The following is a 14110-nucleotide window of genomic DNA, read 5'->3' as shown; positions in this document are numbered from 1 at the left end:
TTAAGAACATTCTTTAGAACAAAGTCCATGGAAATTTTAGAGTGAAGTTTTAGCTCTCAGCTTGGGTATCATGTATTTCTTTGATGGCAGTGAAAGGGCAACTGGTCTTATTTGTGAAGTCCATGGTTCCTGGAGGAAGAGAACAGTGGGTTGTTACTGATTGTAGATTATTGGCTGTTTAGAGCATTCTTATAGCTACTTTCCTCCACTTTTCTGTTGGGTAAATATTTTCTAGTAGAAATGAAACACTGATAATAAAACATGTCAAGAATGAATATGTAAGATACCGATTAAATATTCAGAACTTTAAGCCCATTCATCCTTTTTTACAGGCAAAAGGAAAGAAACCTTTATTTGTACAGTTGATCCTGGAAAATATATGGAGTTTGTATGATGCTGTCTTGAAAAAGTAAGGCTGTTATAAATTGTTACATAAATTGGGCAGTATAATTTGCCTCACTTTTCAGTTTGATGAGTCACACTTCAGAAAGCTGAGATAGACTGAAAAAATGAACAGAGCCTTTACAGAGGAGTTGATTACAGGGCTTGGAAACAATTTAAAGGAGTATGTGTAACCCAAGTAAAGGGTGACAGGAGGGAGAGAACAGCAATATTTTATAGAGTGCTGAGGTGAAGAGATAAAAGGATGGAAAGAAACATTAGACTTTTGTTTATACAAGCTCAGTTTAAAATAAAATAGTAATTATAGTAGAAAAGGTGCTTGATATCAAGGATCACTAACGGGGCACTTGGGGAAAAACTTGCCTGATACACATGGAAAAGAATGTTTGCTTCAGTAAATTTCTAAGTTGTTCCAGAGATGGAATAATGATTTTTTAGTATTTATTTATACAATTGCTTTACCAGTTGACGTAGCTTTTTTAGGGAGATTGTGGAATGGTGCTTCATGGGATGTTTTAAAGAAAAGTTCATTTGGAAGTGTATGGGTAGAGGTTGAGCAGTTTTCTCCTGTGGCAGGAGCCCCTTCAAGCGTTTTTATTTTTTTGTAGTAAAAGTAATACATTAGGAATAAATGTGTCAAACAATGTTGAGTCCCTTTTCCTCACTGCTCCTTTGTGTCTTTATGTGATCTTTCTCTCTCCTCACCCCTCACCCCCCACCCATCCTGTACGTTTACTATAGGGACAAAGAAAAAATTGATAAAATCGTGACTTCTTTAGGATTAAAAATTGGAGCCCGAGAGGCACGGCATTCAGATCCTAAAGTTCAGATCAATGCTATTTGCAGTCAGTGGCTTCCCATATCTCAAGCTGTTCTTGGTATCCTTTATTTTAATGGTTTTTAATGAAATCATAGATTTGACTAAACAAGAAAAACCAGTGTGTTATTGGCAATCCGGAAATCCTCTGAAAATAACGCATTTCCATCCAGAGTCTTCTGGGGTTATTTAAGGTTCTACCATGAAACTGTATTAAGTACTTTAAAAATGAATATATTAATATTAACTAGGACTAATACTAATATCAACCTGAATGTTCTTTAAAAATGTTTTTAGTTTTTGTTTAGTAATCTGTAAAATAAAAACTTTTAGGCTAAGATTTACATATAAGTAGATAATTTAGATGTTTGTGTTAGGATCACTGGTTCATTTTATTTATTTATTTTTGAATTTTATTTTATTTATTTTTTTATACAGCACTGGTTCATTTTAGACCCATATTTTCATTAGCTTGTTGATACTTCCTCTCACATTAGTGATTCCAAAAAGACTTGATTTTAAATGGCTTACATTAACTAAAGTGATTTTATAGATGAATTTAGACTATCTTCTTCTCCTTGACCTGTGTGTACTCAGGCATACCCCTGCAGTGGGCTGGGGGCGCAGTGTCCTGGAAGTGAACCAGCAGTGGATCTCAGAGCTGTGATAGACACATACCCCTACAGTGACACTCGCTCTGGTGGGGGACCTTCTTGTATCATAGCTTGTGGCTGATGGTTGTTCTATACCAGTCTATGAAACCACATAAAAGATTTTGAGGACTTAAAAGGTCACAGTTAGCCAGGCTCCTAAGCTCTGTTGTCCTTCCTCACTTGTTCCGTAGGATGTCGGTGTTAGAATATCTATCACGAGGATCTTTTCTGGGCTCTAGAGTGTCCATGAACTCCCTGAAATTGTATCCATATTTTGCGATGTGATATATGGCGTAGTGCTGCCTTACAACCCAGGCATCTTATAGACATACATTGTCACCTCAGTATTTAGTGCATACTGTGAATCTCTGCCATGGTGGAGGGCACTTGCTCAAGGTTTTGAGTCCTTAACAACAGACTTCAGCTATGGTGTGTCAGAAACTTCCTAGTCCCCTTGATATTACAGCCGAGAGAGTGGAGAAACTGATGTGCGCAGGATCGCAAACATTTGATTCTCTTCCACCGGAAACCCAGGAGCTGAAAGCAGGTGAGGTAAAGATGAACACAGCAGGTAACATATTTTTGATTGTCCTAAGTCCAGACTACTCTAGACCAATTTGCTAAATGCTAGTTTGCTAAATGGCCAAATGGCCAATTCTACAGATAAACAATTTCACAAACATTTCACCAGTTGCCTTTTGTTTTCTAACATTTCAGTTTTGCTAGAGACATTTTGCTCTGCCAGTGGAGTGGGGATACCAGAGGCTCTGAGACCCCTACCTTTTGCCCTGATCACATTTCATAATCTTATAATCATGCTGTATTCCATCCTCCTAAATAGCCAGGAATGTGTTCCTAAAGTGCCATATCACCACCATGGCTGTGTCCCCAGGGACTGTGGAAAAGTGATTCCAGGGGCTGTGCTGCTCTTTTGAAGCCCCCTATATGCGCTCCCCATGAGAGGGATCCTCCCATTCCAGGCTCCGTGTGGCTCCATGAAATTCATGTGTATGTACTCACTTTCTCCTATTCTTTTTCTCCCAATCTATTGAATTTGCAGCCCCTGCCCCCCAAGTCACTGCTGTTCTCAGGGCCACTGTTGACTGTCCTTTGTTATATCTTTCAGCCAGTTCTCAATCCTCATCTGACGAGATCCGTCACTACCATTTGACATGGTTGATCACTCCTTCCTCCTTGAGTCACTTTTTTCCTTGACTTCTAGGCTTCCACATACTCCTACTTTCTCCCTGTCTCCCTGGCTATTTATTCTTTTTTTCTTTTTTTTTTTAAAACAGAAAAATCAAACAAAGTTTAATAACATATATACATGGGACAGACCCAGGAAAACAGAATAACTGGCCGAAACCCTCACCTTAAATACTGTGAGTGGTTCAGGACTTCAAAGGGGAGGAAGGCAATTCACATGAAGATGGAAAAGCAAAAGTTTGGTTGAAAAGAATGTTTGCTGGGCTGTGCAGAGACTCTGGGACACAGAGTGGACTCTGATCTCTAGGTCCTGCCAGGTTTCCCCCACCACACCTGGCCCATATTCTTTACAGTGATAGCTGCATATTCTTTTCTGGTGATAGCTCTATTCCGGGACCAGGCCCCGTATCTGAATTCTTTAGACAGCTAAGGGGACATAAAAAGAAGGACTTCCTGAGTCTTCTCCTTCTTAAAAATAATCAGCCTAAATTAATCCTCATGCCAAAGAAACACATTCTGGGGTGGCAAATTTTGCTCTTCAACAGTTCTGCCTTTGAAATGTCTTCAAGGAGTGTCACAGTCCAGAAGCTGAGTTGGTAGATTGTTCCATCTCATTAAACCAGTCTCAGTCCTGACAATAGATCTGTCTAGTTAAATTCATTTCTGGAGGCAGTGATGCAGGTGGGCTCTCAAAGTTAGGCTTATAAGGTGCAAGCAATCAGGTATTATAAGAGGCATTTCTATGGAGACAGAAGAAAAAGGTTAATGGTTGGAGCAAATTATAAACCAACTTCTGAACCTAGGAGGCAGCCAGTCAAGATTTCTAGATGTCAGAGTCAAGTATCATCTGCAGTGTGAAATGTCGTTGATGATGTCGTTGAGTGTTCAGGTAAACTTTCTGAGCGGCTTACACAGCAACAGGCCTGAAGATTGTCTAAACATGGGATGTTGTGTGGTGGTCTCTCTTAAGTGTATTGCAGGTTGTTCAGCTTCAGTTTGCAGGGCTTCAGGAAAGGGGCAGCTTTGGTTCTCAGTGATTCCGAATCAAAAGTGGGAGAAAAATTGGAAATGTTACTTTGGAGAGTTGTAGCCAAATATTTGAGGAAACTAGAAGAATTCAGGATCCAGTCCAGTTTACCAGTAGAAAAACAAAACCTCGAAGATGATAACAGAACTAGAATCGAATATCCACAAGTGTGTATTATAGTTTCTATTGAAACATAATTTTTTTCTCTCTGAAGTCACCCTGATTTCTACCCAAGATAGCCAAATTAAGACTAATTTGTTTGCAGAGTAAGTTTAGTTTCATTAAACTTGGCCTGATTATTTTTATAGGTCCAGCAAGAATAGTAACTGACTATATAGGCTCTTTTAAATCTGCTTTGCTGGAACTTTTCATAAGGAATTTCCAGATTGAACTTCTAATAGCCTCTTGAGGCTAGGAAGCCAAGCCAAATATTTGCCATCAGAGCTGGCTGTTTATTCTTAATCTCTTTTTCCAGTTCCTCTCCATCTCCCTGACTTTTTAACTGTGGGATGCCCCAAAGCAAGGCTTAGTCTTTGGACCTCATCTCTTTTCTACCTGCTGATCTTTTCCAGTCTCAAGGCTTTACGTGACAACGGCATGCTCTTAATTCCCACATTTATCTCATGCCCCTGCATCCAGTCCATCTGCAAATCCTGTTTACTCTTCCTTTGAAATATATCCAGAACAACTGCTTTTCAACATTTCCACTTCTGCCTCCCTGGGTCCTCCCTGGACCATGATCTCTCATCTGGTTATTATAATAGCTTTCCAGCTGGTATCCCTGCTGCTGTTCTTGATAGCCTTTCATGTTTTCTCAACACTGCAGCCAGGGTGATCCTGTTAAAAATTGAAGTCAGGGCGTGTCACTTTGTTCCTCACAGCCTTTCAAAGTTTTCCCTGGCAAGACTTCTGATAGACATTTAATTCTTGATTCCTTTATTTCTTACTTGAATTTTACTGTTGAATTCTTTATGTGTGAATTATTTTGATGTGGGGTGATTTTTTTTAAAAATTACCAACCGATGGTTTTTTATCTTAACCAGTGGTTTTTTTATGTAGGTTAAGAAAAATGTCAATATGTTGATAGGAAATTGTGTTAAAATTTATAGACTTAGGGAAAATTGACATCTTTATAGTATTGAATCTTAATTCATTTCTAAGGTTTTTGGTTATTATCATGATAAGATATTTTTGTCTGTTTTATTTTCTAACTTGTTTTTGTGAGGGATTGGAAAAGCTACTGGTTTTTATGTATTTTATTAGTAAGCTACCTATTGACTGTTGACCTTTGGTAAAATTTCTCAGTTCTATCCCTTCTCCACAGGAAACACTTCTGAGGGCTTATGGTGGGTGGTTAAGCCCATTTCCTAGCTTTAGTTCTATGTGGGAGTTCCTCCAGCCCTTCTCCCACCCTATCAGTTTTGCTTTTCTTTCCTCATTTCTGCCAGTTCTCTTGCTCTTGCTCTACTATTTTTCTAGCAATTTTATACTTTTCCAGATGCAATTTTTATCATAGTGGTAAAACATTATAGGTTGCTTACATATTTAGATGATGCCATGTTCTAAACTTCCTAATTGTTTTCAGAAAAATCTGGCTCTTTAATGGAAAAAACAGTAACAGTTTTACTTCCTGTCTGTTTAGCTTTTATGAAATGTGGAAGCGAAGACACTGCTCCGGTTATTATCTTTGTTTCCAAAATGTTTGCAGTTGATGCTAAGGCTTTGCCTCAGAATAAGCCAAGGTAAGGATAAAAGGAAAGTTGGGTTGGGCCAGGGAAGTGGTGTAGGTTTGACGGGGCTGCAGTGAGGGTGTGGGTGGGAAGGTGCAGATAATGCTTTCTCTCCTCAGCCTGGAATTCATACGCCGCAGCCCCTGCGGGAACATAAGATTTGCAGGGTACTTTATCTTTTTGTGATACCTCTGTAGGAGATGGTTGTTGAAATCAGCTCTGGGACTGTTGATTTGAATTCATGTCAGTTTGAAGAGCAGTAAGAGTAGTGGTAGCCACAGTTAACTTTTATTGAACATCAGGCAGGTTCTAATCTAAGCCTGTCTTGTCTGCCCCAGTAGAGATTGTTGGATGGGTGAGTATCTCTGCTGATCTTCACGTGTATTGTGCGTGTGTGGAGGGAGATGGCTCATTTCTCAAGTTTCCAGAGTCTTGGAGGATCTATTCTACATCATATGAGTTGGTCATGTGTCTTCCCCTCCTTCCCAGCTGCACTGCCCCCCCCTCACCGCTAGTATAAATGATTAGATCCTGATCATTTCTCGTGAGAATTATTGCAGCAGTCTCCTAGCTGGTTCCCCTGCCCCAGTGTCTAACTCTGCCAGTCCATTTGCCATCCTTCCTTCAGTATGATTTTGGTGTCTGGAATGAAAAGATTCACTCGATATAGGAGCTTGGAAGCTCCTCTTCTGTGCTATCCACAGCTACTCTGGGGGCATTCTGTGTAACAATCTTTCAAGTAACCTGAGAGAAAGGATATAAATATTACTTCTGAAGAAGGTCCTGGTACCTCAGGCAGCATCTCAGATCTTACTCTTTTATGTTATAATTAATAATGATGATAACACTAATAATTGGCTGCAGTTTATTAAACTTATAATATTCCTGCCTCACCATTAATTATGCCACTTAGATCTAACAACAGTTCTGCAATGGAACTGTTTAATGTTTCAGTCTTACCTGAGGAAATTAAGAGGCCTTAAAAAGATTAAGTAGTACACTCAAGGTCACATAGCTAGAAGGAGGCCAAAACAGTTTTTGAATCTACATCTGTCTAGCTTGAAAACCTATGGTCTTCTACTTCACTGTGTGGAATCTGGCCTCTGTCATCCTGTGCAGCTTTTTAACCTCCACCTCTAAATCTAGGCAGGCAACCTTCCAACCTGCCTGCCCTTTTTAGATTCTGGGCCTTTGCTTTTGCTGTTCTCAACTGTACTCTATCAAATTCTTGCTGAATACTTAACTTGCTGATAAGTACCTGTTAGGTAACATCCTACTAGGAGTTTTTGAGGCAGTTCCTCTCCCTCTGAATCCCGAGTCTTTGTGTTCCTTTGGCTTCCTTCTTGAGAACCACCTTCTTTTAGTAACAAGATGTGATCTTCAGATAGAAGCCGCGTTCCTTGGTCCCTTGGTTCCCATCATCTCAGCTACCTGGTGGTGTGGTTACTGATCGTACCAACTACAGCCAGCTTTCCAGCCCTTTCTCTGACACTCTCCCAGCCCACCCCTCGGCCAGCTTCGCAGAGGCCAGAGCAGGAACATTCAGCTTGGAATCCTGAGGGTGGGTGGTTTTGTGTCGTTGCCTCTTTTCCTTTCTTCTCCAGATTCACCTCCCCAGTCTGCCATTTGACGCTCCAGTCAGTATTCTCACCTCTGGTCTCCTTCATCCCTGCTGTTGCTGACTGCCGTCCCCTCAGAACTGTCATCCATAGTTAGCTCAGCTACAGCCTCAGTAACTCACCACCCACAGATGTTCCTTGACTAGTAGAGCTCTGTTTTCTTGCAAATAAATTTCTCTTTATTCTCAATAGATACTAGTTTACACAATGGGTTCTTCATATAAAACCTTGCTGACTTCTCTTCCGTCTGCTCTGTTTACCTCTGCCACCACTTCCAGTGCTCACAGCAGTGCCTGGCACATAGTAGGCGTTAACTGGATGGATGGATAAACATGTAGATGGACAGCAAGCCTGCATGCATGTGGTGCTGACTTAGTGAATATAGAATGCTCATCATGTTATGAGCTCGGGCAGAATGAGGATTTAATATATGTGAACAAATATGCTTCTTCCTTAACCAAAGCTAAAATAAAACCACACTTACCGAATGTGATGATGATTTTATCGTCTTTAATTCCTTCTGGATGGGAGACATAGCCTGATGATAACGAGTATAGAGTTTGGAGTCATATCTGTATTTGAATTACGGCTCCTCCATTTATTGTCTGTGTCACTTTGGATCAAGTTATGTAAATTTCCTAAGCCTCCAGTTTCTCGTCTGTAAACTAGGAGTAATAATACCTGTGTCATTTGTTTTGATAATATGTGCTATAATATACGTAGAGTGATGAACACAATGTCCGTATCATAGTGATAAGCCCATTGGAAGAGACAGTTTCTCTCCATGTGCTAACAAGTGCATCAGGTTTTTTTTTCCCACCCTGTTTGTAGTAATAATAATGTATTCTGCATTTATATTTTAATTCATACTTTTCAGATACTCTTGTAAAAGATTTTAGCAAAAGTCTAGAAACAAGGTAAGTTATCTAAGGGTTGATTGAAGGAGCAGCTGGAGTGTGTAGCCTGAAGAAGAGAAGGGGGACAGGGAGGAGAAGGGCATGAATGCAGATGATTGAAAGGAAGGCAGAGGGAAGAAGGTTTGTTGGATGTTGCTCCAGAAGACGGAACAAGAGCCATGACAAGAAATTATGAGGAAGCAGCTTTTATCCTGTATTTGAAAGGCCTTTAACATGTAGAGCTTCCAGTAAGGAGGAGCTTATCTCTTGTAGCGAAACTGCCAGCAGGTTTGATTGCCTAACGACACCTGAGCAAGCCATTCTCAAAGATCGTGCTCTCATTTTTTTGTGTCTTATGTCACAGCCCTGCTACCTGCATTGGGATGGGTCTGACTAGAAGGGGCCGACTCCTAGAACCGAATTCTTCGATTTCGAGGGGCAGGTGCTAAGGGAGTAGAATTGGTGTCCAGCCCTAGTGGGAGGTCTTGTCTAGCAGGCAGGTGTCTGAAGAGGATACCAGTGGACAGTCAGTGACTTAAGCGTTCACCTCCCAGGGTAGCCTACACAAAGTAAAAAGGGGTTTTAGGGTACCTGACATCAGGATCTCCAAGAGCATGTGGCCATTTAGAATGCACGTGGACAGTGCACTCTCAGAATGGCCATCTGAATGGATTCCAGTGCTTAAGGAGAGAGAAGGGGAAAGGGGAATGGCAGGCTGGGAGACGAGATTATCAGCCAGGTGTCAAGTCAGAGACCAGGGAGTGAAGCAGGAATCATAAAATCACAGTGGGGGACAGCAGGGGAGGCAGGCACAAAGTGACAGGATCAAGCAACATGACCCACCCTCCAGATGAACCCCCCAGCAGACAGCCAGACACACCCACGCACTGCCTTTTCTCTGGTGGTACTTGGGTCTAACACAATGACTGATAATCACTATTTGACCTCTTATCCTGATGAATTGCCAGAGTTCAGCCTGACCCTTCTTCTTGGACCTCAATTCTCCATGAAGATATATTTTTGTACTTGAGGAGAAAACCTCAATCTCATTGAAGTCTTATGCTTATCTCTCTACAGGGGTGTTCTGAGCCCCGGTGTCTGTTACTCACACCCTTCCTTTTCCTGTCCTTTGCCTTATCGAGGAGGAACATCGGTACCTAAGAAAGGTTCCATGCTGTTGTGTGTGGCTCTGTGTGGGGACATGGGCTCTTGCATGTCAGTTCATAAGCTCAGACTAGCTGGGGACGCAGCATTCTCAGAGAAAGCCCGACAGGCCTTCTCTCCTCTTGCTGCAGTGAGGGAGAGAACTTGGGGAAACCTTCCGCCTGGATGGGACTGGGGACCAACCATCATCTTCTCCAGCTACGTTAATACTTGCTGTTTCTCTGCTTGAACAGACTGAGAGATGCTTGATGTTGCCAGGTGTTAACGTATCTGTGGTATCCTGTAGACCTCTCACTCAGGAGGAGATTGCTGAGAGGCGTGAGCATGCAAGACGAAGGCACGCGGAGAAGCTGGCAGCCGCGCAGGGCCAAGCACCCTTGGAGCCCACCCAGGATGGGAGTGCCCTTGAAACGAGTCCACAGGGAGAAGAGCCGAAAGGTATAGCTTTCCTAAATAGGCTTTGGTGAGACGGGATTTTTACATAACTTGGGACACTCATCCTTTAGCTCTTGGGCTTTTTAGCTTTAAAGGTAGCTTTTAGCAGTATACTTTCATTCTTGGTGTTTCCTTGCTGAAACTGGGCTGAATATAGCATATTCCCTGTTCCCTCTGAGTTTCTCAGCAGTCCCTGGATTGGAGAGAGCATTCCTGGCACTTATTATCCTTTGGCTTCTGGCAGGTGATGAGCAAGAGGTGGAGAGTGAGACCCCTAAACCTGTGCCCCAGGAAGGAAATGACCAAGAGCCTTTTATTGCATTTGCTCGAGTATTCAGTGGCGTGGCTCGAAGAGGAAAGAAACTTTTCGTCTTGGGGCCCAAATACAGTCCTCTTGAGTTTTTGCAGCGGGTAAGAATTGGAAGTAAAATGTTAGTTTGTTTCAAGGTTCTGATACCTTGTCAGATTGGTTGAGATTGGTGATTACCTTATTAGTAGATTTATTTTGTCTCTAGAAAGGCACATTCAGGTGAATCCATGTACTTCCTCTTGTGTTGCTTCAGTAACATTTGGTAAACCTGTCTCGCTTAGTAGCATTTAGGAAATTAAACCAGTATATGAACCAAGTTTTCAAACCTTATTTAGTTAATTATAAGGCTTTTCTGCTCAAGGCTAGAGGAAGGAACTGGTAAGAACAGATGTCATGTTGGAGCCAGGGCAATGGCAGATGTTCAAGAAATATCCAAAAACTAGGTGGCACAGGCCAAAGGCATGGGCAGTGAGCAGGTGATAGGCAACAGTTTCTTGGCAGGCAGATCCCAGAAATTGATCAGGAGGGTCTGAAAGTCGGTGAACAGCCAGCATCTAAATATGTCTGAGCCAAAGGGCAAGTAAGAAACCACAAGCTAGAGCCGTCAGAACATTTTTGGACATAAACAAGGGATATATGTAGTAAATAAATGATAAAGGTCATAGGATGAATGCCAGAGGTCCAGGGAGCCAGTCAGGATCAGCGAGAAGCAGTAAGTTAGGAGCTTCTAAGACGTGCGGCATCACGAGCAGAAAAGCACGTGCTCCTCTCCTTGCAGGTTAACCAGGGGAGCTGCTGTATGAATGAGAGAGAGGGAGATGGCAGTTGACAGAAGTCTGTGCCATCAACTTTGCCTTGCCTTGAATGCTAATTCCATCAGTTTTAGCAGTCTGATCCTTGGACATTGCAGTGCTGAGTGGTGGCTAAGCAGTTCGTGCTAGTCTGTGACATGTTTGGATTTAGCAAGAAGGAGCACAGCAGTTGGTGTGTATAGGGTTAGGTTTTATGGGAGGGTGAAAGTGCTGTGATGGCATGTATAAAAATCCATTTATGATCATCTTATCATCTTGGTTTACACGTAATTGATAGTTTGTTATTTATCAGAAAGGGTGGTCTTGGTTAATTTTTTTCCTTTTTTACTCTCTAAACTGTCAAGAGGAGTAAGAAATTGTTATTTAGTGAAACACTGATTTATTGGGCATTAGAAATTCCATGAGCACTCCAGTTTATCTTCTGTACATAGTGTATCTTTGCTCTTGTGGGGCTCAGGATTGAAATCAACTGCTTATGTGTCAGATGACTAAAGCAGGAATGATAAAATGAATTGACAGCACAAATGACTCCTTATTTCAGTAATTGGATCCCCGTAAAACCTAATTTCAGCTACTTAAAAAAAAAAAGTGAATATTTCAGACATATCCCTTCCTGGAATTTTGTGTTTCTCCTTTGTATTATTTTTTTCTATTGCTGCATGTTACAGATGACCACAAATTTAGCAGCTTAAAACAATACATGTTTTCTCATCTCACAGTTTTGTTTTTTTTTTTTAAATTGGTCCTGCCTTCCAGTGCAACCCAAAGCAAAGCCACTCTGCCTTATCAAGCACACACTATGTGTACTTTACTTAATCCTTACCACCATCATTACTCAACCATCCTGCCATGAGTTTAGTATTATTTTACTGTTTTCTTATTACAAATAAGAAACCGGAGACTCAAAGAGTTTAAAAAACTTGCCCAAAGTCACACAGCTAGGAAGTGGTGGGTCAGGGCTTTGAATTCATATCTGTATGGCCCCCAAAGCCTGTGCTTTTTCCACTACACCAGTGGTTCTCAAAGTGTGATCCCAAGACAAGACCAGCAGTACCAGCATCTCCTGCGAACTTGTTAGAAGTGCAGATTCTTAGGCCCTGCTCCAGAGCTACGGAAGAAGACATTCTGGGGGGTTAGACCCAGGAATCTGTTTTAATAATCCCTCCTGGTGATTTCCTTGCCTGTTCAAGTTTCAGAACCACTGCCTACCATTCTGCTTCCCCAGCTGGCTGCTGCTTCTGTTCACATCTGACCGAGAATTTATAGGTGACTTCTCTAGGGCTGGACATCACTATGTCTCTGGAGCAGAAATGTGCTGCACACACACACCCTTCCCCCAAACACATACACACATGTACTCGGTAACCAGAGTCATTTTTAAAACTGCAGATATGATGTATCCCTTTCCTACTTAAAGTTCATCAGTGTCTCACCAATGCACTAAGGAGAAAGCCCAAACTCCTCAGTGTGGCTTTTGTGTGATGTATCCCTTACCTGTTTTCCAGCCTCCTGTCTACACAGACCTATTCATGCTTGCTACTCACATGAACTAGAAATGTTGTCATCACCTGGGAACTTGTTAGAAATACAGAATCTCAGGCCCCACCCCAGACCTGCTGAATCAGACTCTGCATTTTTTTTTTAAAACATCAACCTTAAGTTTATTTTTTTTTGAATTTTTGAATTTTATCTATTTTTTTATACAGCAGGTTCTTATTAGTTATCCATTTTATACATATTACTGTATACATGTCAATCCCAATCTCCCAATTCATCCCACCACCACCACCTCCCACCTCCCCAGCCCCTTTGTCCCCCTTGTTGTCCATACGTCTCTACATCTGTGTCTCTACTTCTGCCCTGCAAACCAGTTCATCTGTACGATTTTTCTAGGTTCCACATATATGCGTTAATATACGATATTTGTTTTACTGTTTCTGACTTACTTCACTCTGTATGACAGTCACTAGATCCATCCACGTCTCTACAGATGACCCAATTTCATTCTTTTATGGCTGAGTAATATTTCATTGTGTATATGTACCACATCTTCTTTATCCATTCGTCTGTCGATGGGCATTTAGGTTGCTTCCATGACCTGGCTATTGTAAATAGTGCTGCAATGAACATTGGGGTGCGTGTGTGTTTGTTTTTTTTTTTTATAAGTTTATTTATTTATTTAGGCTGTGTTGGGTCTTCGTTTCCGTGCAAGGGCTTCCCCCAATCATGGCAAGCGGGGGCCACCCCCCATCGCGGCGCGCGGGCCCCTCACTATCGCGGCCCCTCCCGCCGCGGAGCACAGGCTCCAGACGCGCAGGCCCAGCAGCTGTGGCCCACGGGCCCAGCCGCCCCGTGGCACGCGGGATCCTCCCAGACCAGGGCCCGAACCCGCGTCCCCCGCACTAGCAGGCAGACTCTCAACCACTGCGCCACCAGGGAAGCCCTGTTTTTAAATTATAGTTTTCTCTGGGTATATGCCCAGTAGTGGGATCGCTGGGACATATGGTAATTCTATTCTGACTTTTTTAAGGAACCTCCATACTGTTCTCCATAGTGGCTGTATCAATTTACATTCCCACCAACAGTGCAAGAGGGTTCCCTTTTCTCCACACCCTCTCCAGCATTTGTTGTTTGTAGATTTTCTGATGATGGCCATTCTGACTGGTGTGAGGTGATACCTCATTGTAGTTTTGATTTGCATTTCTCTAATAATTAGTGACGTTGAGCAGCTTTTCATGTGCTTCTTGGCCATCTGTATGTCTTCTTTGGAGAAATGTCTATTTAGGTCTTCTGCCCATTTTTGGATTGGGTTGTTTGTTTTCTTAATGTTGAGCTGCATGAGCTGTTTATATATTTTGGAGATTAATCCTTTGTCCGTTGATTCGTTTGCAAATATTTTCTCCCATTCTAAGGGTTGTCTTTTCATCTTGTTTGTAGTTTCCTTTGCTTTGCAAAAGCTGTTAATTTTCATTAGGTCCGATTTGTTTATTTTTGTTTTTATTTCCATCACTCTCGGAGGTGGATCAAAAAAGATCTTGC

The 14110-nt window shown here is 41.9% G+C and overlaps 1 protein-coding gene across 2 annotated transcripts in view; it reads left to right on the top strand.

Moving 5' to 3' along the window:
• Positions 1 to 14110, top strand: part of EFL1 (elongation factor like GTPase 1) — a 134465-nt gene that overhangs the window by 30505 nt on the left and 89850 nt on the right. For both annotated transcript variants that reach the window (XM_036843059.1, XM_036843061.1), the window contains exons 9-14: positions 333 to 409; positions 1144 to 1280; positions 2297 to 2419; positions 5748 to 5847; positions 9801 to 9952; positions 10194 to 10360. In XM_036843059.1, the coding sequence (XP_036698954.1) occupies positions 333 to 409; positions 1144 to 1280; positions 2297 to 2419; positions 5748 to 5847; positions 9801 to 9952; positions 10194 to 10360 (756 nt within the window). The remainder of the gene's footprint in view (positions 1 to 332; positions 410 to 1143; positions 1281 to 2296; positions 2420 to 5747; positions 5848 to 9800; positions 9953 to 10193; positions 10361 to 14110) is intronic.

Source organism: Balaenoptera musculus, chromosome 2 (genome assembly GCF_009873245.2).
Source record: "Balaenoptera musculus isolate JJ_BM4_2016_0621 chromosome 2, mBalMus1.pri.v3, whole genome shotgun sequence".
NCBI lineage: Eukaryota > Metazoa > Chordata > Mammalia > Artiodactyla > Balaenopteridae > Balaenoptera > Balaenoptera musculus.
Note: the sequence above shows the minus strand (reverse complement) of the source record. Positions and strands in the feature narration are given on the sequence as shown.